The sequence below is a fragment of the Rattus norvegicus genome, chromosome 10 (assembly GCF_021556685.1).
Source record: "Rattus norvegicus strain SHRSP/BbbUtx chromosome 10, alternate assembly SHRSP_T2T, whole genome shotgun sequence".
Lineage (NCBI taxonomy): Eukaryota > Metazoa > Chordata > Mammalia > Rodentia > Muridae > Rattus > Rattus norvegicus.
This window is the reverse complement of record NC_141543.1, coordinates 75,308,177-75,330,858: the sequence shown is the minus strand read 5'-3', so window position 1 is coordinate 75,330,858 and position 22,682 is coordinate 75,308,177. Positions and strand designations below refer to the sequence as shown.

At 50.0% G+C, this 22,682-nt stretch overlaps 1 protein-coding gene and 1 long non-coding RNA gene across 2 annotated transcripts; one reads left to right on the top strand and one right to left on the bottom strand.

The window, feature by feature from the left end:
* Positions 1–4,627: 4,627 nt before the first annotated feature.
* On the bottom strand, positions 4,628–14,805 carry Lhx1os (LIM homeobox 1, opposite strand). The gene is made up of 3 exons (NR_132638.1): positions 14,727–14,805; positions 5,888–6,021; positions 4,628–4,879 (listed from the first exon to the last, which is right to left on the bottom strand). It is a non-coding gene; the product is annotated as an LIM homeobox 1, opposite strand (long non-coding RNA).
* Positions 14,806–15,697: 892 nt separating this feature from the next.
* Positions 15,698–22,486, top strand: Lhx1 (LIM homeobox 1). The gene is made up of 5 exons (NM_145880.4): positions 15,698–16,467; positions 18,142–18,368; positions 18,460–18,737; positions 20,026–20,191; positions 20,538–22,486. The coding sequence occupies exons 1-5, from the start codon at positions 16,298–16,300 to the stop codon at positions 20,915–20,917; spliced, it is 1,221 nt and encodes a 406-aa protein (NP_665887.3). The 5' UTR covers positions 15,698–16,297; the 3' UTR covers positions 20,918–22,486.
* The last annotated feature ends 196 nt before the right edge of the window (positions 22,487–22,682 follow it).

The following is a 22,682-nucleotide window of genomic DNA, read 5'->3' as shown; positions in this document are numbered from 1 at the left end:
TTCTCAGCGGGAATCTTAACAAGGCTTGCCTTGCCTGCTTTTGAGGTATCTTTCTGTGATCCAAATCAGGTTTAGAGGCAAACTAAGTCTCATCTCCTGGCCTGGCCCTACAGCTCTGACACAAAATGGGTGTGGGGACCAAGGAAACCAGCTACCAACCCTCACCTTCCACAAAGCTCTGGAGGTGGGTCCAGAAACCATGGCTCGGAGACGTTAAGTAACTTGATCTGAGTCACACAGTAGGGCGAGATGACCAGGGTGTTTTCCTGACTGTGGGCTTGTGGGAGCAAGGTCTCCGGAAGAATGAGCCACATCTATTCCAGAGTCAGGAAAGAGCTGGAGGCTCTGTTGTTGTCTTGCCTTACACATTTGGCCCTAAGCTTCCTGTTAGCCACCACGTGCTTTACAGTGAAGAGAACCCTTCCTCCATTTGGTCTCTGAAGCTACAAGGAGCCATAGTGGATGGGAGAAGAGGGTGGGTGAAGGTTGGGCAGGTGAGGGCCCTAAAGAATCCTAAGTTTGGGGGCTAAGCATGTGGATAGTGTACTGGATGGGGCTCAGTCTCCAACAGTGAGAGAGAAAGAGAGACACACAGAGAGACAGAGACAGAGAGACAGAGACAGAAAAACAGAAAGAGAAAGAGACACAGAGGAAAACAGAAATCTAAGTGTAAGGTCTAATCTCACCCTTTCTTTTTTTTTTTTAATTCTTTTTTTTCGGAGCCGGGGTCCGAACCCAGGGCCTTGCGCTTGCCAGGCAAGTGCTCTACCACTGAGCTAAATCCCCAACCCCAATCTCACCCTTTCTTGTGTGACTTGTGTGACCTTGAACAACCATCTCTCCCCTCTTAACTGTGAAATGGAGATTAAAAAAATATCTTTCCCAAATTATTTTGAAGAGTGAGCAAGACAAGGTACTGGACGAGTACCAAGTAAAGCACCTGATATATATTAGTTGTTTAGTTAAAAAAAAAAAAAAAAAAAACAGTAGAGGCAAAATTCTTTACCCAGGAGCTGTGCCCATTCCCCAGAGAAGGAGGATCTGCTATGTAACCTGACAGTTGGTTCTTCACCCTAGGAGGGCAAATCCATCATGTTTAGCAACCCCTGGCCTCCCCCACCTGGTAGAAGGTTATTGGGGGGTCATGCCCCATACCCTGCATCAATTTTCTAGAAAGATTCTCCACATAAGAGGCCTCAAGCCCCACCCTAGCCCCGTGTGGCCCCTAGAGGCCTCTTGATGACATAATGACCATCTCTGACCTTTCTGGTGGCCTGTGTTCCCTCTAGCCAGAAAATTTCTATGATCCTATGACCTCTACAAGCCCTACCCTGCTAATGGCTTTATGATCTTCCCCCATTGATTTCTCTTTGCCCTCCCTGCCCCACAGCCCCCTTTCAGTAGGTCCTCGTCAAAATAAACAACATTTATGACCAGAGCAAGATTCAAGGTCCACACTGCAAACAAATGCTGAGCCCTTTGAAGGTACCTGGGGAATCCATCATGTTCTGGGGCATCCCGGGGTGTGATGCTCCCCAGGCCCAGAGAAAGCAGGCTGAGGAGAGGCTCTCCAAGGCTTCTGTACCATATCTGGGCTCCCTCTTCAGTACCAGGCCCTGCAGAGGACAGGGCAGGAAGGGAAAAGAGGGACTGTGCACTCCTGGGGAGGAGATGTTCCTGTGTCCAAAGCCTGACTCAGAATATCTTCAGGGGAGGAGATAAGATGAAAGGAAGAAAAATAAAAGGCAAGTGGAGTGGACAGATGCAAAGGAGCACACAGTAAAGCATCACAGCCCAGACCTCCCAGGGCCTTCCTCAGGCTGGACCATTAACCCGGTGCTTGTCATCGGCACAAAGGAGCCATGTTGGTGTATGTTCCTAAAGAAAAGTGGTCCGGGCTGGGTATGTAACTCAGTGGTAGAACGTTTGCCTAGAATATGCAAGGTCCTGGCTTCCATCTCCAATTATGAAAAAGGGGAAAAGAAGGGAAGGAAGAAGAAAGGAGGAAAAAGAAAAGAAATTTAATCACTGTTTTTGTATTGTGTGGAAAGAATGGCCAATGGAAGAAGACAGTGGGAAAGAGAACTTGTCTTAGAGGTTCTGAAAATCAACCCAAGTTAGTGCTAACACTGAGGGCTCAGTGAGCACTCCCCACCAGGATAATCATCCTCTAAGCATCCTCCGGTGGGGATAGATGGCTGCCTGGACATTAGCGTGTGCGTGCGTGCGTGCGTGCGTGCGTGCGTGCGTGCGTGCGTGCGTGCGTGCGTGCGTGCGTGCGTGTGTTATCACCAAGCCTCAGCCTGGCTCAGCCTCCCTCAGTAGGTTTGTTTTCAAGGGGGACAGGAACTGTTGTTAGAAACTATTAATGTGGGATTCCCAAAGGCCTGGGTCTGAGAGCAGCTTTCCAGGACACACAGCTCAATGCTTCTTCCTCCAGCAACAGAACTGGGCCACGGGCCTGGGGGCTGTTGTTCTCTGAATCCCAGCTGGAGGAGGGAAAAAGCACTCCACCCAGGATCCGAGTCTTCTCATTTTCTCTGCCAAAAATAGCATGTTATCAAAACAGGTTAGGTGGGGGATCAGACAGGATGTGCCTAGCCAAAGGTACCTATCCCATCCCCTGGATCGGTTGCAGTTCACATCATTTACATAGGTGTCATATTATTAAAGTTGGATGCATGAGTCAGAGAGCCAAATGGTCTGCAAGAGATGGAAATGAAGGTATGTGGGGTTTTGTTTTTGTTTTTCCCAGGCAATTATACTTTTTTCCAAAACGATTCTCTTTCTAAATGGAGAGAATGCTTTTAATGACTTTCTATGATGCCCAAGTGAATTTAGAAGAGCCAGCAGAGGACTCTGGAGTTGGGTATCATATTCTCTATATAAAAAGTCCTCTCAGACGTAAAGTTTTAGGGGTAGAAGGACCTCAGAGAACATCTGGACCAATGTTCTCAACCTTGGCTGAATATGGAATCTGCTGGGAGTGTTCTTTAGGGTTTTTTTTTTCCTTTTGTTTTTTTTTTTTTTAAGATTTATTTAGTATATATGAGTACACTGTAGCTGTCTTCAGACACACTAGAAGAGGGCATCAGATCCCATTACAGATGGTTGTGAGCCACCATGTGGTTGCTGGGAATTGAACTCAGGACCTCTGGAAGAGCAGTCAGTGCTCTTAACTGCTGAGCCATTTCTCCAGCCCCCATTTTTTGTTTTTTGATTGGTTTGTTTTGGAGTCTGGATACCTGGTTTGTTTTTCTTTTAAACAAACAAACAAACAAACAAACAACAAGCAACTTTCCTGATGCAACTTTCCTGTTGCAGCCTGGAGAGAGAACCACCCATGTAAGTCAATAGTTCACTTAACAGATAGACATACACGCTGTAGCAGAAGGACGGGGGACTGACCTGCTGTTCCAATCCTTATACGTCTCAAGGATGTTTGAGAAATGTATTATTAAAGTGAGCACGGTGGAACAGTACAGGCCTGTAATCTCTGCACTGGGGAAGATTTCAGCACAAATTCTAGGTCAGCCTGGTCTACTTAGTAAGACCCTCCTGAGAGAGGAAAAGGGGAGAAGGGGAGACTGAGACTTCTTGGCGGGGGGCGGGGGGTGGGGGGCAATCAGCCTACACACACCAGTCTCCCAACTCCATCTCCTGTCCTTGTGCTTTTGTGGTTTTGTTGGAGCCCAGGAAGGCTGGCATTTCTTTTTTTTTTTTTTTTTTTTTTTCTTTTTTTCCGGAGCTGGGCAGGGCCTTGCACTTGCTAGGCAAGCGCTCTACCACTGAGCTAAATCCCCAACCCCAAGGCTGGCATTTCTAACCTGTTCCTCTAAGTTTTCCATCGTAAAGCAATCTGGATTCCTAGAGGAGAAAACACGTCAAACTCCCAGTTCTAAATCTATCGGCCACCAAGGGTCCCAGGACAATGCTTGCTCCTCGGCTAGATAAACCAGGGGAGTGAATGTGAGCATAGGGGCAGCAATGGTGATGGTGTGTACATGTATACAGACACATAAGGATGCTTATGTGCCTGCACAGAGCTCATCCGGTAAGGGGCACATAGCCTGCCTATCAGAACATGACACTGAGAATATTTACTTATGTAAGCGTAAAAAAAAAATCCGCGGGTTGGGGATTTAGCTCAGTGGTAGAGCACTTGCCCAGCAAGCGCAAGGCCCTGGGTTCGGTCCCCAGCTCCGGGGGGAAAAAAAATCCACGTGTGGTTTTAGACCCATTGATGTTTATGTGACAGGCCAAGTATGTGCTCAAAAAGTGTGTGTGAATGCATTGGAGACTCCGAAATGGTACATGGACCTGAATGGTATACAAGTGCCTAATGTTAGATTCACATTCACGTTCTTCTGTGAAAGCACACAGAAGAAGGTGTGTATATGTCAGGCAGTGTGTATGATGGTGCAGGTTTATGTGCGAGAGAGGTTTCTGCTGTTTCTATCTCACTTCCAAGTAATCACTGGGAAATGCATGTGTTGGGAAACAGTATCGTTCATGCTTAAATATGTCTCGGCACATATAAATGAAACATGATATTGTGCTGGGCGAGAGGCTACATATTAGTGTTGTTTGTCACTGATAGAATTAAATAACCCATGCAAAGCCCTGGTAGCATTTCTTACAGTTTTATTTAACACTTTTTTAGCCAAGCAGCATTTGGCCGGGGCATACACACTGCAGATTTCTACAATAAATGTGAAATTTGGAGATGATAACATACAGTGCAAAAGAAGTGTACCAGACGAATGTAATCAGAAGTCCCAACTGTCCCCACCTTTTCTTGGGTTCTCCCTTCTTCACTTTTTTTCTTCAACCCTGGTTAAGGCCCATCCCTTCACACTTCACTGGGAGGCCTCTGCATCTGTAATAAGTGGAAACAAAAGGACCGTGAGGATTTAGGGCTGGGGAGAGATAACACTCCAGGCTCTGGGTCTGGAATGTGTCTGCTCCTCCTAGTCTGTCAGAAGCAGGTCCAAACCCCTGTGCGAGTAACCCAAGACCAAGCTAAGCAACCTTACAGCTTCTGCAGGCCCTTGGCTTGACTGACAAAGCTACTCACTCAGAAGAGGGAATACAAGTCACATTTATCAAATTAGTGGCAAATCTTTCCTAGGAAGATACATCAAATCAGGTCCCTGCTTCTTTTATTTAAGAAGATGCTATATCCTGGCCCAAATGAGAACAAGTTTCCACCCAGGTACAGACCTGCCAGCTCACCTTTAAGAATGAAGGCTGATGGCCCAAAATGCTGGCAAACACATTTAATCCCAGCACTCCAGAGGCAAAGGCAGGTAGATCTCTGAGTTCAAGGCCAGCCTGGTCTGCAGAGTGAGTTCCAAGACAGCCAGGGCTACATAGAGAAATTCTGTCTTGAAAAACCAAACCAAACCAAACAAAGAATGAAGGCTGGTGAGGGGACTTGGATGCATGCTCTGTTTGCCCAAGGCAAAGCAAAGCTAGGTGGCAGGGAAAGCAGGATCCCCATTTGAAAGGTTAAACTCAGGTGTGAGTAAGAAGGTTCTGGAAGAAGAGCTTACCAGCCACTGACACTGAAGGGAAATCACATTTTATCCTAGAGAAGATAACTAAATGACACTTGTAGGTTGCTCCAAATTTGCCCAGGACTCCACATGGAAGCTCAGTGTTCTCTTTCATGTCCTGTTGCTACCATTCCTGTGCTCCATTTGGGCAAGACTGATCCATGGAACCCCTCCCTCTGCCCATTTTCCTACCCTTGAAGTTTCTCTGCTACCTTCTGTCCTATGCAAACATCCCAGCACTACGAGGCCAGGGAGGCTAAACCTAATCTGAGTAGTAATTGGACTCACCCCTACTCTGCAAATACAATTAATACCAGCTAAGTAGTCACCGGCACAATCTTCTCTGACAGTCTCCAGTCTCTCTCCATCAGCAGGGATGGCAGCCAACCTGAGGAGGGACAGCATCACAGAGTACTGTTGTCATCCTCACAACCTCGGGAGGTTGGTCCCCCAATGCCATCTCCTGAGCCAATATAGAAAAGAAGAAAAAAAAAGTAAATAAGTCTCCCTAATGTTTGGATTGAAAGTGTGAACAGTACAAAGCACACACACACACACACACACACACACACACACACACACACACACAGATACACAAAGATACAGACAGACAAACACACACACTAAGACACAGACACACACACAAAGACACAGACAGACAGACACACTAAGACACAGACACACACAAAGACACAGACAGATGCACACATACAAAGACACAGACAGACAGACAGACAGACAGACAGACAGACACACACACACACACTCCACAAAGACAAAATGATGAATCATCTCTATGACTGAGCATCCCAGCATTAGGTAATATTCTCAGAGGCCCAAGGTTTTCAGCCAAATCCCAGGTCTAAGCACAAGGACACTGCATAAATCCCTCCCCTTATGAAAGGCCAGTTTGAGCAGATGGGACCACTCTTAAGTAAACTGGAGAGCCCTGCCTTTGCCTGGCTCAAAAGGAGAGGCAGGGGGCTGGCCCTCCCATCCTGGGAGCAGGAAGCTAGCCTAGCAGGCAGAGGCCTGAAGCTGTTAATTCTGCCCCTTGTGCTCACATCTCCAACTTATCTCTCTGGGGGAAGGGATCCATCTCTTTGACCACACAATCCTACCTCCCCTCCCTAAGGGGAGGTCAGACTGGAGGAAGCTGATGCTGAACAAGTGGTGGCCAGAAGTGAGAAATCAAACGGAGCTCGGAGCTCCCGGAGAACTGACCCAGCAGGAGGAGGTGAGGAGCATGGACTCCTCCACCAACCAGTTTATCTCCAGACTGAATCTGGGGATGTCACCTCACAGCCACCACACTTACTGATAACCACCTCGTTAACACTGATTAAACAAAATATTTTAGTGAAGAGGAAAGAGATGGGGAACGGACGCATTCCATGGAGGTGGAGGGCATCTCAGTTCTCTCCACCCTCAACCTATGAAGTACCAACTGCCACCCCAGGCCCTGCCCCTTTCCCCAGGTGTGTCAGGGATATACAAGGCAGGTGGATGGAGAGAGAGACAGACTCAGGCACCCCAGGTGCTCACCAAGAAATGCACAGACTGTGAAATTACACCAGGGCTGGACAACTTACCACCATGCATGAACCCTTGGGGTACTGAAATAATTAACTTGCTAATCAGCTACACCTTGCTCTTTCCATTCTCCCCGGAAAAACAGAAAATGCAAATCGCCTTCCTGTGTCAGTCAGTCAGTCAGTCAGAAACAAAATAATGCCTTTTGAAGAAACACACCTTCTTCTGCTCACTGCACAGACTGAAATGGGTCCTGGTGCCTCTTGCTGCTTCTCTTGACCCACCACTGCCCACCGGGCTTCCGAGAGCAGAGACAGAATGTTTCTAGAGATACAAGGTTTTTCTATCCCCAGCAGAGCTTTTCCATCTTGGCTAAGCTTTCTCTCGCTTGGGCCCTCTTTAGCCTGCTTGCTGATGCTAAACAGCCAAGATCCGTGTGCAGAAAGGAGGATTGATTAGAATCGTAATAATAATCCCTGGCATTCGTCCGGCTTTAGCGGTTACAAAGTATTTTCACACATTATCTCATTCGGTCAAAGGAAGTCGGAGCTGGAAGGGACCTCAGCCATCAGTCCCAAACCCCTGCATACAGGCGGAGAAACTGAGGCCCAGAAAGGTTAACTAGCTTCTTCAAAGAATGGAGGATAGTGGGGGCGGGTAGCAGTGTTCATTTTCTAGAACTCTTGGGCTGCCTGAGACCCTTTGAATCGGGGCAAAGAACATAACTGCCTTTTTGCTTCGTAACAGATATAAACCAGACTATCAAACAATTAGCAAGCCATGAAAATGAACTCAAGGCACTCCTATTACAAGCAATGGCCTCTGAAAGGGTAAAGGGGGAGGCTCACAAGGAGAGAAGCTAGCTGAGCCCTAGTCGAGAATGGACATGTCAATTCAAAGACTCTCCCCCACACCACATCACTATCTTTCTATGCAGCGCCCCCCTCTCCTGGGGTTTAAAGATGTGAACATTATACATTTTAAGGTTTGGGGATTAACATGGGGCAGGTAGGCAGAAAGGAGCTTTCCCAGGGTTCTAATCTGGCACCTACAATGGAGGGTCCACAGCATAATGAGTTTGTGTGTGCACGTGCATGTCTACAAGGCATGAGATGTGGCGTTGGAAAACACGCGCCTCGATCCTTGTACATATCAGATAATTTGCAAATTAATAGCTCCTTCCCTCCGAGGCTCTGAAAAGGTTTATAAAAAAATAATCTTTCTGAAGAAGGGGACATGTGGATAAAAGATGGGAAGCAGAAATATAAATAGAGGAAAAGAAGCCACGCAGACACAGTTCTGCCAGGAACACATTTCCCAGTGAGGGGCCCGTGTATTCAGCCTTCCTCTGCTTCTCCTGCCTCTTCGTTTATAAAGGTAAGACCGGGTGGGTCCTTGGATGCCTGGTCTATTTACAGATGTATTTATAAATGTACAAGACCCCATTTTTAGGTTCTAGGTTTCTAATTCATCACTTCTCACAGCTTCCTCTGCCTCCTAAATCAAGTCCCCCTTTGACTGTTAGTGGAACCCCTGCCTGCCCCATTGCCCGAGCCGCTTGGAAGGTAAGCGGTTCCTTTGTGTGTTCGTTTATTACTAAGCCCAACTCTTTTTCCCTCTAAAACTCCTTCTTCTCCCTGTTGAGCTGACCATGCTTGTGGATTTATGAAGAGAGATGTTTTAGCAGAAATCCCCTAGAGTGTCCCATCAGCCCTAAATCCCAGGCCCGCTCACCCCCCCCCAAGACCCCATGACACACAGCATGCCAACACGGCTTCCTCTTGCCTATGCATTAGCCATCCATTGTGGCAACCTGACATCTCTCACACATAAAACCGTAAGAGAGAAATAAAATATCTGTCTCTTGGCGAAAATAAAGCTTTGCCTCCCTCCTGATGTATAGGATATAAAATAAAGCCGCGGCTCCAATAGTGGCTTTTCCTTATGCTGGAGTTGCCTTTGCACACACAGAGACAATGAAGACGGATGGTTTGGGACGAGGCCCAGCCTCCTGGGGCCACCTTCACCCTCTTTTATTACAGTCTCTCTCCACCTCCCTGCCTTTTTTCTTTCTTCTTCACTTTCTTTCCTTTCTGGTTTCTATTTGCCTTTTATATGCCCTTCTCTTTCTCTGTCCTGAAATTTTATATTCATATTCTCTCTCTCTCTCTCTCTCTCTCTCTCTCTCTCTCTCTCTCTCTCTCTCTCTCTCTCTCTCCTCTTCACCTTCTCTACCATGCCCGCCACCTCTCTTGGTCTTCCTATCACCTTCAACTCTCTCTCTGAACCTGTATAAGTAATTCTGCTGCTATTGCTTGGGGGACTTGCTTTGGTCAAGTGTACAAATCCCCCCAAGGGTCAATTAAGAAATGTGTTTAGTGGGGCTGCTGGCTGGTTTGTGTTTGTTTGTCTCTGTTTTTCCCTAGGAAGCTGTGTCCCCTCCACCCGAGTCTCTGAATCCATTTCCTTAGCCTCTGAGGAGGCCGATGGAGCAATGCTTTGACCTCTCAGAGATGACAGCTGACTTTTGACATTCCAAAGCCTAGAAGTTTCTTCAGCAGGCACACAGTGGACCTTGGGTCCCTTCAGTCAACTTAGCCACCAAATGACAGTTAAATTCTCTGCTTCTGCTCCTAAGTCTGGAGACCTGAAGGTGCAGTGAGCAGGTGCACACTGAACCATTTCCATGCCACATAGTCTAATATTGTCACAGAAGCCCAGAAGCTACCTGTCTCCCTACTCCCTACACATTCTTTCCTATCCAGCAGCAACCATTTTAGTTTCCCTTGGTCCCCAGAGACCTTACCCTTGCTAGATGACAACTGCTCTGCGGACTTCCATGTCTGAGTGGGTTTATATAACTCTACAAGATTTTCCTCACCTCTGGTCTCACCTTCTACTATTGTCTTTTCATCCTTCCCAAGCTGTTTGGCACCCATTCTAAACCTCTCTAGCCTGTCAGGGACTGAGGATACATCCATTCCCCATCCTGGAAGAATAAACAGTGACTCATGACCTCCCCTGGAGGAAGAACAGGAGAGGCAAAGCTGCAGACAGCCATGTGGCCTATGTCTAGCAGAGGGGTAGTGGGTGGCTTCAAGCTGAGATTTTAAGTCCTAGGTGCGGAGATCTGGAAGGCCCTCAGTGTGTGGGATCTGGCTAAGCTAAGCCAAGAAAACCTTTGTTAACATTGCCCCAAACCTAGACAGGCAAGACAGTAACAGCCCTTGAACTCTATCCAAAAAGGAGGGAGGTCCTGAGGATACCAGCTCAGAGCTGCCAACTTCAGGACAAACCCATTCTCAGTCCCAGAGACTGTTAGCTTTGGGGGTCTCTCTCCCTCCCTCCCTTCCCACTTGATATCTCTCCAGATATCAGCAGTGACCACCACCATTAGGTAAGGGGAGAGAGTCAATTAGTGACAGGATTAATTACTCTGAGGCAGGAGCCCCGTTTGTCTTCCTTCCCGGTGCAAGTGTGCGCTCAAACAGAGGAACATGGGCACGAACCCAAATACACATTGTTGTCATGCTGTCTTAGACGTTTTATTTATTTGTTGGATTCCTGCCCAGCACTGCTCATGCACTTTCCACAGGCGCTAAGTCTCCCACCAAACAAACTCCAATCTCCTTTACTCTGTCCAGGAATATGTACCTGTCATACGCACAACACACCCAGGTCCCAGGGGGAAAACCCTGGCTGGGAGCTTCAGGATTCTCTGCTTTTAGCTTCTCTCTACCATCCTTTTTTTTTTTTTTTTTTTTTTTTTGCTCAGACCAGCCTGGACATCGCTGGGTAGTACCCTTGAATTGAAGCACTGGGATTATAGTAGTGTACCACTACAAAGGGCGTATTTTCCATTTCTTTGCTTCACTCTTCCATGTGTTTCTCTCGACACCCCCCACACACACACACACATCCTCTTACTTTTTCTGCCTTCTCTTCTTCCTACCCTTTCCATTCACTTCTGGCTCCTAGCACCCTCTCTCCCTTCTGCGACTACCATTGCTCAGCAGCGACTGAAATCAGCGATCAGCGCGCTCAACCTCGCAGCTCTAACCATCCCCCACCCCATGCTCAGAGTCTCCAAAACCCTCAAGGGAAGCCTGAATTGTTTACCCAGGTCAAGTGCACACCGTGACACCCGGCTGGACCGCCAGATACTGCCCTTTCTTGGCTTCGTGGTCCCTCCCCTATCACTGTCCAAGCTCAGCCTGGGAAAAGACGCCCAAGAGCAAAGCGCGCGCTCCAGAGCCCAGAGCGCAGTTGCAAGGCCGACCTTCCCCAACTTCTCCTCTTTGGTAAAGCAATGATGGGGAGCAGGCGCCCTTGCTTGGATTGGGATTTCTCTCTGGGAAAGTGTAGGGAATAACAATCCGCCCCCTTCTATAACTACCTGTGTTCAGGGGAGACACGATGATATAAACTGCTTATTAAGAGAAAGAACCTCGAGAGAGGGAGAGTGAGAAAAAGAGGCGGAGGACAGTGGATCTGAGAAGACTGCAGCTGAGCAGCTCCCTGTGTTGCATAAGCTGAGGCTTCACAGGTCTGTGCAGAGTTTGTGTAGCTTGCAGGTGGCAGGGGTCCTGGGTGCATCTGGCTAGCCACTTCCTTCCCCCCCCAGACCTGGGGTGCTGAAAACACGGAGTTTTGTGGCTGGCAACCTCTGGAGCCTCCTCGCCCTTTCCGGGGACCAGGGTCTGGACTGGAAGAAGAGAGCAGCTTCGCTTGGGAATTAAATAGCAGTCGACAGTGACTAAGAAATAACAGTTCCTGTTTGACGGAAATCATTCACGATTGTGGGTAGGGTGGAGGAGCAGGGTTCAAGGGCTCTTGACCCAGGAGGCAAGGAAGATCATCAGGTTAGAGCAGGGAGGACTCTGGCCAGTCCCATTTTTGAGACACCGGCTCTCCATCCTTACAAGCTGATTTTTGAGAATCTTCTCAGAAGACAAACCTCGGCTGTGGAAGCCACTGTCTGAGCCTCTGGGACCTTTTCCTATAGAGTTGGATGGAGGGGATTCTGCGATGGTTCTATGGTGGATGAATGATTGCCAGGCATCCAGAATGGATCTCTGGACACCCGCTGGACAAGTGGTGGAGGGTCTATGTGACTTTGAAGGATGGAGGGTAGGAAGCTGGAGATCATGGACTGCTCAGTGGTGTAGGTGAGGAGGGAAGGCTGGGAATCTCTTCACGTGTACGCACAGCAGAACTCGGTGGATTCGAAGAGGGCGGATTAGAAAGCTGGGTCAGTTTTCTCTCCTTGTCTCTACTACTGATTACATTTCAAAATAAGAGCTCAACGGAAGCGGTGGGGGGGATGCTAATTGTGTGAACTGTCACTGTGAAAGCATTAAATCTGGATTTTAAACATAGAATTAAGGAACCCAGAGACACATCTTGCATTGCATGCGACACACACACACACACACACACACACACACACACACACACACATGCCCGGCCCGTTTCTTCACCATCAGGACATCGAGACAAGCAGAACACTATGACCTATAACCAAGTGTCTCGTCTTCACCCCAACTCCCGTCCTCTAAAAGAGGCCCTGTCTCCTATATCTGGGTCTCAAAGTCGTCGTCAATCTCCCCTTGACTACCAAAGGAAGATGCAAGTCTGAAAAGGCAGGCAATGGAGTACAGTGTCGCCCTAAAGGCTCCTGCGACAGAAATTTCCTAGTCCCTCTCTCCCGGCCCCTCTGCTTTGCATGTGAAGTAGCCCAGCAGCGCCGGGTGTGAGCCGCTGGTGACCTAGGCGACTCACAGATTCCCGAGAGGGGCTGTTGAGTCCAGGGAGATAGCAGCTAGTTCTGGAACAGTTGGAAGTGGAGAACGTGGAGACCAACGGCCCCTTCTTTTTGGCAGCTGCTTGGGAGTCGTCGGGATAACAGGATCTCGCGCTCCTCACTTGGCTTTTCCTGGGGTATCAGAATGCTGGGTATTAATCGACTTGTCCTAGGAAGTGTTAGGGTCTACCGGAAGATCGCGGTGCTCTGTCCAAACCTGCAGAGCCCGCCGGTTAGGAGGGAGGGCCGGGGAAGCCGCCTTCTTACCCTGCTGAGCCCTGAGTCTAAGACGAGGAGAGGGATTTTTGCTTGGGAACTATTGGCTGCACTACTTTGGTCCACAACTGCTCCACGTGAGTGCGTATGTGGACAAGGGTACGGAGAATGCTTTAGAGGTCCCGCACTCAGAGGTCGGGGAGTGGGTATGGGAGCAGATCTCTAAGGAGGCATGTGAAGCAGGCCGTGGCGAGTTGGGTTTACAAAGCAAAGATCATGCGGGTGGGAAGGCCAGAGCTTCTGAAGAGCTTCGGGGTTGCGAGGAGGTGCAAGAGCAAGAGAGGGCAGAAAAGGGGGAGTTTGGTACAGCCTTAAAAAGAACCAACAATTCCATCAAACAAAATCTAGATTCGTGTTCTTTCTTCGCTGGAAGAGGGTATTGTGTTTGTGGATCCGGATTCACTGCCAGTCCAATTGCGTTTCTGCACGCCTTTCTCCTAATTTAGCCCTGTGGAAGATCTGCTAGGCTCATCGATGAAATAACTCGAAAGGTAGATTCTGAAATGCCATCTAGATTTGGTTTGCAGGGTCACCCTTATTTCTTTCCAAATTTGATCAAATGGACCTTCCTAGCACCTCCCTCAAATAAGCAAAAGTGACCACTTTGAGATAAATTTGGGTTAAGCTTCAGAGGAAAAGTGGCTACGGTTAACTTAAGTGCTCCTGGGGCTTAAGCCCTCGGACCAGCATCGATTCCCACACCTAGGCAGATTTCGCCGCCGTCCCCCAAAGACGGTGCCCTGGAGTTTATAACGTGGACAGGATTAGGAAAGTATAATGTCCCTAAAGAATAAACTGTGGTAGGTCCGTTGATGTCTAAAGAAACGAACTTGCTCGAAGCTTAGAAAAGGGACGACCGGTCTTGGAAGTCAGGCATTTTGGTCCGTGCGCCACCACGCCTCCCTCCCCTGCAGCCACGGTGCAGTCCCCCGCTGCTACCACCTCCCCCCAGCTGCGGGAGCCCCGCGGTTTCCCACCTAGTCATTTGTTTTTGTTTGTAAAAGGTGTCTCCGGATCACAATTTTCTCACAACTTCTCGCCAGAGTTGCATGCCGGTCCTCACCCGAAGCGCTTCCCCACCCACTCCTTCTCCCACCCTGGCGCCGGGCCTCCGGTTTCCCCTGCCCCCATCAGGAAATCGCCCGAATCAACTTTCCGAGCTAGCGCAGCGGGAGATCGACACTCGTGTCTCCCAGACTCCCTGCCGGGTGGACTTTGGATGGACTAGGGGAGGGGGCACAGAAACGGAGACAGAAGGCAAGATTAAGCTGCCAAGCGCCCCCTACCTCTCCATAGACTCGAGCTATGCCGGGGGCAATTTCCAGGCCAAAAGAGCAAGGGGCGGGCTATCAACACCTAGTGAATAGCAAAGCCGGAGTACTAGGACCTCCCAAGCTTCCAGACCGAGTTGCACTCTTATCCCAACCAGACTTTTTACAGATATAGGTTTGCCTTTACCCCCCAACCCCCACCCAGAACTCTGATTTCCTCTGCGCTTCCTTTCCGCGCTTCGACCCGGCTACTATCAATCCCTGATGCCGAAACCGACGTCTTACCAAACCTGGAAGAAGCCGGGACTTCTCGCTGCTAGTCGCCGGCACCGCGCGGGCCTGCCGCCACTGATCCTCTAAACGCGGTCTCCCCGCATTCTCCCCGGCCGGGGGGTACGCAGAATGGTTTACAGAGGGACCGCGAGGCGCTGATTGGTCGCATGCTGCCATGACGTCGGCGGGCGCTGCATTAAGGCGAGGGGGCTTCCAGGGCTCAGCCAACAGCCAGGAGCAGTGACCGAGCCGCTGAAGCTGGGGAGAGACGCGCCGAAGACTGGGCCAGGAGACCAGGGACCGAGGGACGCGCGCCGGGGAGAGCCAACAAGGAACCAGCGGGCGGGACAGCGACACCGGCAATCCGCGCCGAACTGTTCCAGCCGCTGGCCTTCTATAGCCGCAGCACCAGGACATTCTAAAGCTCTCCAAGACGCCCCCTCCCACTGGCTTCTCGCGTTAACCAAGGAAAAGAAAAAGGGAGGGAAAAAGAAAGGAAGGAGACTAGAAAGAAAACCCAGATTTGCCACCGCATAAAAAAAGAGGAGAGACAAGGAAAAAAAAAGTCAAGCGTCTGTGAGGCCAGAACACAGGCAGCGGGAGCGTGGGCCGAGCGATGCGAGGCTGCGCGCCCAAGCGGCCGCGAGTTGTGACTGAAGCCAGGATGCTCGGCCAGGCGCAGTGAAGAGCCAGACCGTGTTGCCTCCTCTGAAGGAGTCCAAGCGCGGGGAGGGCCGCTCCGAGGACGCGGCAGGCTTCCTGGCCGGCCAACCGGCCGAGGTGACAGGGCTGGGGCGGTGGGGAGCGAGAGAGCGCGCCCGGCAGCGTCCGCCCGAAGTTGTCCCTTTCCATTTTTGACTGGCACAAAAGAAAAGAAAAAAAACTCTCCGAAGGGGGTGGGGGGATCCCCAAGCAACAACTACAATCAACAAAATATCCTGCCCAACCCGCCATCTCTCCCACCCCTCGGCCTGCCCCAGGCCCCCTCCCAGGCCCAGCGCGGGTGCCCAGAGCGTCCCGACTCGCTTCAAGAAGCCGGCAATGTAGGATCCAAAGCTTTTCTACTCCCGTGTTTTCTTTCCGTGTTTTTTTTAAGGGGGAAACCGGGTGGTGGGCAGTCTGACACGCACACAACCTGCCTTCATACTCTGACAAAAGCAGATGCACTTTGACTTCTGACAGCTCTACCTCAAGCTGGAGAGAACCCAGCTTTCCCGAATCCTGAGCTCTTTGCGTCTTCCTTTTCGTCTGTTTCCATTTTATTTATTTACGTCCCGCCGCCTCTCTGGGTGACCTTCACTCCTTCGCGGGCTTTGGGCAGAAGAGCCGCTTTCTTGCCCGATTGAGACTGATTTTCCTCGCCTGGTGAGCGGAGGTGGCGCTGCTCCACCCCGCTGCCCCGGGACTCCGGGGCTGCCCTCTACCAGCCTGGTCTCTCCCTCTTTTGATTTGACAGTACGGGTTTTTGCTTTCCCGAGTACAGCGGGTTTCTTCTTTTTGGAGGAGCTGGTTGTCTTCAGAAGTCATTCCCTGGACTCTAATTGCCCTGTCGCTCCGGGCCTCACCGGACCAAACCAAAGACCATGGTGCACTGTGCGGGCTGCAAAAGGCCCATTCTGGACCGTTTCCTCTTGAACGTGCTGGACAGGGCCTGGCATGTCAAGTGCGTCCAGTGCTGTGAATGTAAATGCAACCTGACCGAGAAGTGCTTCTCCCGGGAAGGCAAGCTCTACTGTAAAAACGACTTCTTCCGGTGAGTACTTCCCTCCCGCGCCTCTGCTGCTCCCTCCCCATGGGCCCTTGCTGGCCAGCTTCGGATCAGAGGTCTGTGTGGCCACAGCAGCCGCGTTAACAGCTGCCTTTCACTGGGGCAGCCAAGTCCTTCCCGTCTCTACCTCTTAGGAAGCTGGTGGACGGAGATAGCTGTAGTACTTTGTTCTGGAAAGTGTGGTCCGGGTTTGACTGCCCGCGCCTGGGAAGAAAGGGTCTGAGCCGACTTCAGTTCAGAAACCCTTCCAAGCCCGGGGAGAGGTAATGCAGCCTCAGAGTTGCAGCTTCCGTTTGTCTTTCCCGAAGCCAAGCTCTCTAGCAACCAAACGTATTTTCCGACCCGCCTAGGTTGCTTTATTCCGATTAGCGCCTTTTACTTCTCTGAGAGAGAGAGGTCTTGTCGGAACTACAAAGTCTCTGTGGCCCAAAAAGCCACAGTAAAGAGCCCGACCTTGAGGCCAATCCTGTATGCCTAGAGGTCTCTCTAAACGTGGATTGTCTCTCAGCATAGACCTGGGCGAACCGTACGGTTCGACTTTGGCCTCGGTCCAATGCCCAGGCTCCTCTTCGTGTCTTTCCAGCCAATGTCCCACCAGGAAGACCACCTCCTGGCAGACACGCGGCTCGTTAGAACCGGGAAAATTCTCTTCTGTTTACCATTTTACATGCATTTTCCTAAACTCATTGTTTGTCCCGATCAAAACTCAACAGAGAATGCCTTCAAAATGTAAACTGTATTTCCCACTGATTTGAAACCCCACACTTTACTCCACTATTTTGGTCTTGGTTTCTGAGGCTAGCTCAAATCTGGGAGAGAGTTCGAAGGTACCCGGCTTCCTTTTGCCCAAAGGCCCTGGAAGCCCAGTCCTCAGTGGCGATTCAGGATGCGCACGGCTTGTGTTTGCGAAGGAGCCTGGAAGCAAAGATGGGTGCAATCTGCTACTGAGGGAAGGCTGAGTTTCGGAGCTTCCGCAGACTACCCGGGATTTTAATCTGCGAGGCTAAATCAGAGCCTGAGAGCCTTAGCCGCACCGGCTTGCGGGGGGCCTGTGGGGCCCTCGAGGCCTCGCTAGCGGCAACGCTCAGCAGGGCACCTAAAGCCGGCTCAACCCGGCGTCAGCTACCGCTTGCGCCAATCTGCCAGGCTTTTGCGCAAGAACGTGGCAACAGCCCAGCTACAGCCACCAAGGCTCTCGGAGTCGGTGTTTGTTTACTCACTGCCTGGTCGGACTTTGCCAACTGCCCGCCTGAGCGCAGGTCCTTTTGTGGTGAAAGAAAGGCAAAGCTAGCGGGATAGAGCCGGGGCGTTTATTTCTAAGGATCTCTTAACTTGGATTTGACTTCTTTGAAGATAACCCGGGAATGTTTGCTCTGTTTCCCTTCTGCCCTCGTAGCCACTTTGAAGCCTTTTCTTGCGACACTTTTTTTCCTGGGGGCAATGTCTAAGGCATGAGGTTAGAGGTAGGGGGTAGCTTGGGCCTTAACTCTAACCAAGTGTATTTCCTCCTTTCTCCCTGATGTCCCGCATTCTCTCTTGCTTCCTCACTTGTTTATTAAATTCTTGTGTTCATTCCCTCCCCCACTTCAACTTCTTCCCTGGCTATCTTTATTTCATCCGGGCTTCTACTTCTTCCTAACCACCACTCACCCTACGCAGATGTTTCGGTACCAAATGCGCGGGTTGTGCGCAGGGCATCTCTCCAAGCGATCTGGTTCGGAGAGCGCGAAGCAAAGTGTTTCACCTCAACTGCTTCACCTGCATGATGTGTAACAAGCAGCTCTCCACGGGCGAGGAGCTCTACATCATCGATGAGAACAAGTTCGTTTGTAAAGAGGATTACCTGAGTAACAGCAGTGTCGCCAAAGAGAACAGCCTCCACTCGGGTGAGGCCAGAATTCCCAGCTGGCTAGAGGGCGGGTATGGGGAGGAAAGCCTGCCAAGACCCCTGCTCACCAATTCTTTCCCTCTCCCCAGCCACCACAGGCAGTGACCCTAGTTTATCTCCGGATTCCCAAGATCCATCGCAGGATGATGCCAAGGACTCTGAAAGTGCCAACGTATCGGATAAGGAAGGTGGTAGCAATGAGAACGATGACCAGAACCTAGGTGCCAAGCGCAGGGGACCGCGGACCACGATCAAAGCCAAGCAACTGGAGACGTTGAAGGCAGCCTTTGCAGCTACGCCTAAGCCCACACGCCATATCCGCGAGCAATTGGCCCAGGAGACTGGCCTCAACATGCGTGTTATCCAGGTCAGAACCCTGGTTTGTCACTCTGCCTCTCAAAAGCCAAAGGCCACCAAGGGAACCTAGGCTGAGCCTGGGAGAACCCAGAGTTCTTAAGGTTGTGGGAGAAGTGACTGAGACTAGGAGAAGGCTGGAAAGGGCAAGGAAAATTGGAATGTGGGGGGGGGAAAGCCCACAGAGGTTACCACTAAAGGGAGCTAAAGGAGAGGGAGTGGCTTGGGAGGTCAGGATAAAACTGGAGGAAAGCACAAGGTCTGACACCACACTGAGAGCATCCATCCTTCTGTACATATCTTGTCCCTCTCCCACCCTTTAAGGAGCCGGCTGGGGGCTCCAGAATCATTTGGGTCTGGTTTCTGCATAACGAGGTCTCTTCTAATTCCTCAACCTCAAATTTGTTAGTTTTGTGCCCCAGTTAGAAAAGCCCCAGGGCAGAAACTTGCTCTCCTCCTGCAAATAGGGCACCATGGACTGAAGGAGAGATGGTTTTTTCAGCTCTCTGTAGACGAAGTCTGGAGTAGGATGGGAAGGCTAAGCCATCTGCAGATAGCTGGGCCCCTCTGCATTGGGAAGAGGCCAGATAAAGTGTGGCCCAGGCACCAGGAGCCTGGCCTTGCCTAGACTGTGTGTCTAATCAGAGTGCCCGGAGGCCAGGTGAGGGTGTGGGTGAATATGCCTGGGAGGCCGATTGTGCCTGTCCAAGTGCTGGCAGAAGGGCAGTCTCTGGGAGGCTGTGTGAACCTGTGCTCATGAATATGGGGTTGTGTGTCTGTAACTATTGGTGAGAGGCTGTGGCTAAACACGTTTGGCCCTTGCAGATTGTGTGTGGGTATGAAAATCGGATTGTGGGTTTTGGTGTCACTACCCTTGGGGAACAAGCAGGAGGCTTTATGTTTCTCTGTCACTATCATGATACGGGGTAGGGGCTACAAGAGACCCTGAAATGGGAGCCGTGTATGTGACACCATCTTGGAGCGTTTCAATATCTAGGATTCCTAAGATAATGTAATTGGAAAAAAATGTGACTGTTGAAAATTGTAGATCTGCAAAGTCAGACAAGACTGTAGTGTGCACAGACCCCCTTCTTAGGAATCCTGCACATCCTTAGCCTGACCCTACTCAGAGATCAACACACACCCGCGCGCTCACACACACACACACACACACACACACACACACACACACACACACACACGCTCGCGCGTGCACCCTCTCATCCAGCCAGCTGGGCCCCGTAGTACACCGGATGCCCAGTGGAGTTTGCGTGGTCTGACTTTGCGCCTGTGTGCTTCAGGTCTGGTTCCAGAATCGACGCTCCAAGGAGCGGAGGATGAAGCAGCTAAGCGCGCTGGGTGCGCGGCGCCACGCCTTTTTCCGCAGTCCTCGCCGGATGCGGCCTCTGGTGGACCGCTTGGAGCCGGGCGAACTCATCCCTAACGGCCCCTTCTCCTTTTATGGAGGTGAGTGTGGCTTAGTGCCAAGGCGGTGCCTGAGCCATGCGGGCTTCGCTGGATCCGGGTGGCAGTGCAGGAGGTACCTCTTGCTTTCTGTTGAGGTGTAAGGGTGAAGTCTAGAGAGTAAGTCAAGGAATGTGACCCATGTCCCAATCCCTTTGAGAAGAGGGTCCCGGATAGGGAGAAGCTCCCGGATAGGAGTTTTGTGCCAAGTCTCCATACTGCTCTGGTGCCCCACAAAGAGCTAGTTTCCCGAGCCACCAAGCGATGCTCGCTGGCCAACCTGCTTTTCTAACTTGTGGGTGCCACTAGAGCCGGGTATGCGCCTGATAGCTTTCCCTTCATTCCGTAGATTACCAGAGTGAGTACTACGGTCCTGGAGGCAACTACGACTTCTTCCCGCAAGGACCACCGTCCTCGCAGGCCCAGACACCAGTGGACCTACCCTTTGTGCCATCATCTGGGCCTTCGGGGACGCCCCTTGGAGGTCTGGACCACCCGCTGCCTGGCCACCATCCTTCCAGCGAGGCGCAGCGATTCACTGACATCCTGGCACATCCCCCAGGGGACTCGCCTAGTCCTGAGCCCAGCTTGCCCGGGCCTCTCCACTCCATGTCTGCGGAGGTCTTTGGGCCCAGTCCACCTTTCTCATCTCTGTCGGTCAATGGTGGAGCCAGCTACGGGAATCACTTGTCTCACCCTCCTGAAATGAATGAGGCAGCCGTGTGGTAGCGGGGTCTCGCATGGGCCACGGGAGCTCGTGGTTGTACAGAGACGAGCTTTTATTTCAGAAAATAGGAGATTTAAAAAAAAAAACATTAAAAAAAAAAAAAAGCAAGCCTCCTGCTCCACTTCCTTCAGCCTCGGGGACCATTCTTTTTGGGGAGACTGGATGGCAAAGGGGTCCAAAACAGGATCCAAATCCGCCTCGCAGTAGAGCTGGTATATCCACACAGCGGCTGACAAAGCGCAGAACTGGGGCTCCGGAAGGGGAATTCCGAGGCATCCCCACCTTCGCGACCTGGATCTGGATCCATGGACAGACTCCACCAGCGGCTCCTCTGGCTAACGGAAGACGTCTTAGACAGCCTCGCTCAGTCCTGGGCAATGCCAGGAGCCTGGGGAGGGAGACCTACCTAGAAGCGCTCTGCCAGATGAGGAAGGAAAAGATGTCAGGGGCGCTCCAGTCCAGAGGGCTCTAGTTCTAGTTCTGGGAGATCCCTTCTTAGTGTTGTCTCAGAGTTCAGCGATGACAACAAACTCTTAATAGCTTCAGAAACACCGACCTGCTGTGCATCAGGTGGGACTATATATATATATATTTTTTGTCTATCTGGGTTTTTGATTTTTGTTTTCGCCAAAATTGCAAAATTCTAAATGTAAAGCCCTCAGTATCAACTATTCTACCTTCACACCTCTCTCTCTCTCTCTCTCTTTCTCTCTCTCTCTCTCTCTCTCTCTCTCCCTCTCCCCTACACACACACACACACACACACACACACACACACACACACACACACACATGCTCACTCACACTCAACTTCTTTCCACAGTAGGGTCTCCAGCCAGACCTCTTAGTAAAATGACTTGAACATCACCTCTACAAAAAAGTATTCTACCTTTACATGAAAGTTAAAAAAAAAAAAGACTATTGAACTAAAAACAGTCAACTGTTTACGTATAATGTTAAATTCAGGAGTTCAGTGTTTTAATAATATATCCTGTTTTGAAACCTCTTGTTCAAAAACAAAATGTTTTGAGCAATCAACCAAAATTGTTCCTTTTCTTTTCCTGTAGATGTTCTGACAGGTTTGCAGGGCTTGCGGCTCACTGTGCTAGTATGTAAAAAGGTGTTGTTTACACGAGGCAAAGGGAAAACATGATATTCAGACAGTTGCCAAATAGAATAAACTATAGCACAATTACTGTAATGGTTGCCTGGCACCAGCAACCTGAGAAAGTGTTTTAAAAAAAAAGTGTTACAAGGTTTAAAAAAAAAACATCTTTGCTAACTTTTAGTCCTGTTAAACATTCATGAAATTGTTAATATGACTTATATAGACCCACACAGGTTTTATTTTTGTGTCTTTAAAATAAAAGTCCAAAATATTTAAATTTTATGGTCAAATATGCAGTCAACAGCTGCTACTTTTTCCTTTATATATTAAATTTCTCATATGTCTTTTATTGTTCTAATAAACCTAAGCTTGTGTGACCTCCAGTGCATATTAGACCATTCACTGTATGAAAGAAAACATGTTGAATAAATTTGTGAGTTTTTAATAAAAATAGAAAACCTGATGTTTAGACGATTGGTGTGGTATTCCATGTTTTCAGTGAGTGGAAGGAAGTCCCAATAGGGTGTTGAATGGACCCTCAGAAGCCAGTAGGGAGGGAGGCTAGAGAGAGTGATCCATTTTCACCTTGACTCTAGTTGAAGTTCTTTCCCAAAGCCAGCCAAGCATTCTCTGGCTTCCTGCTGCTATTAAATACAGAT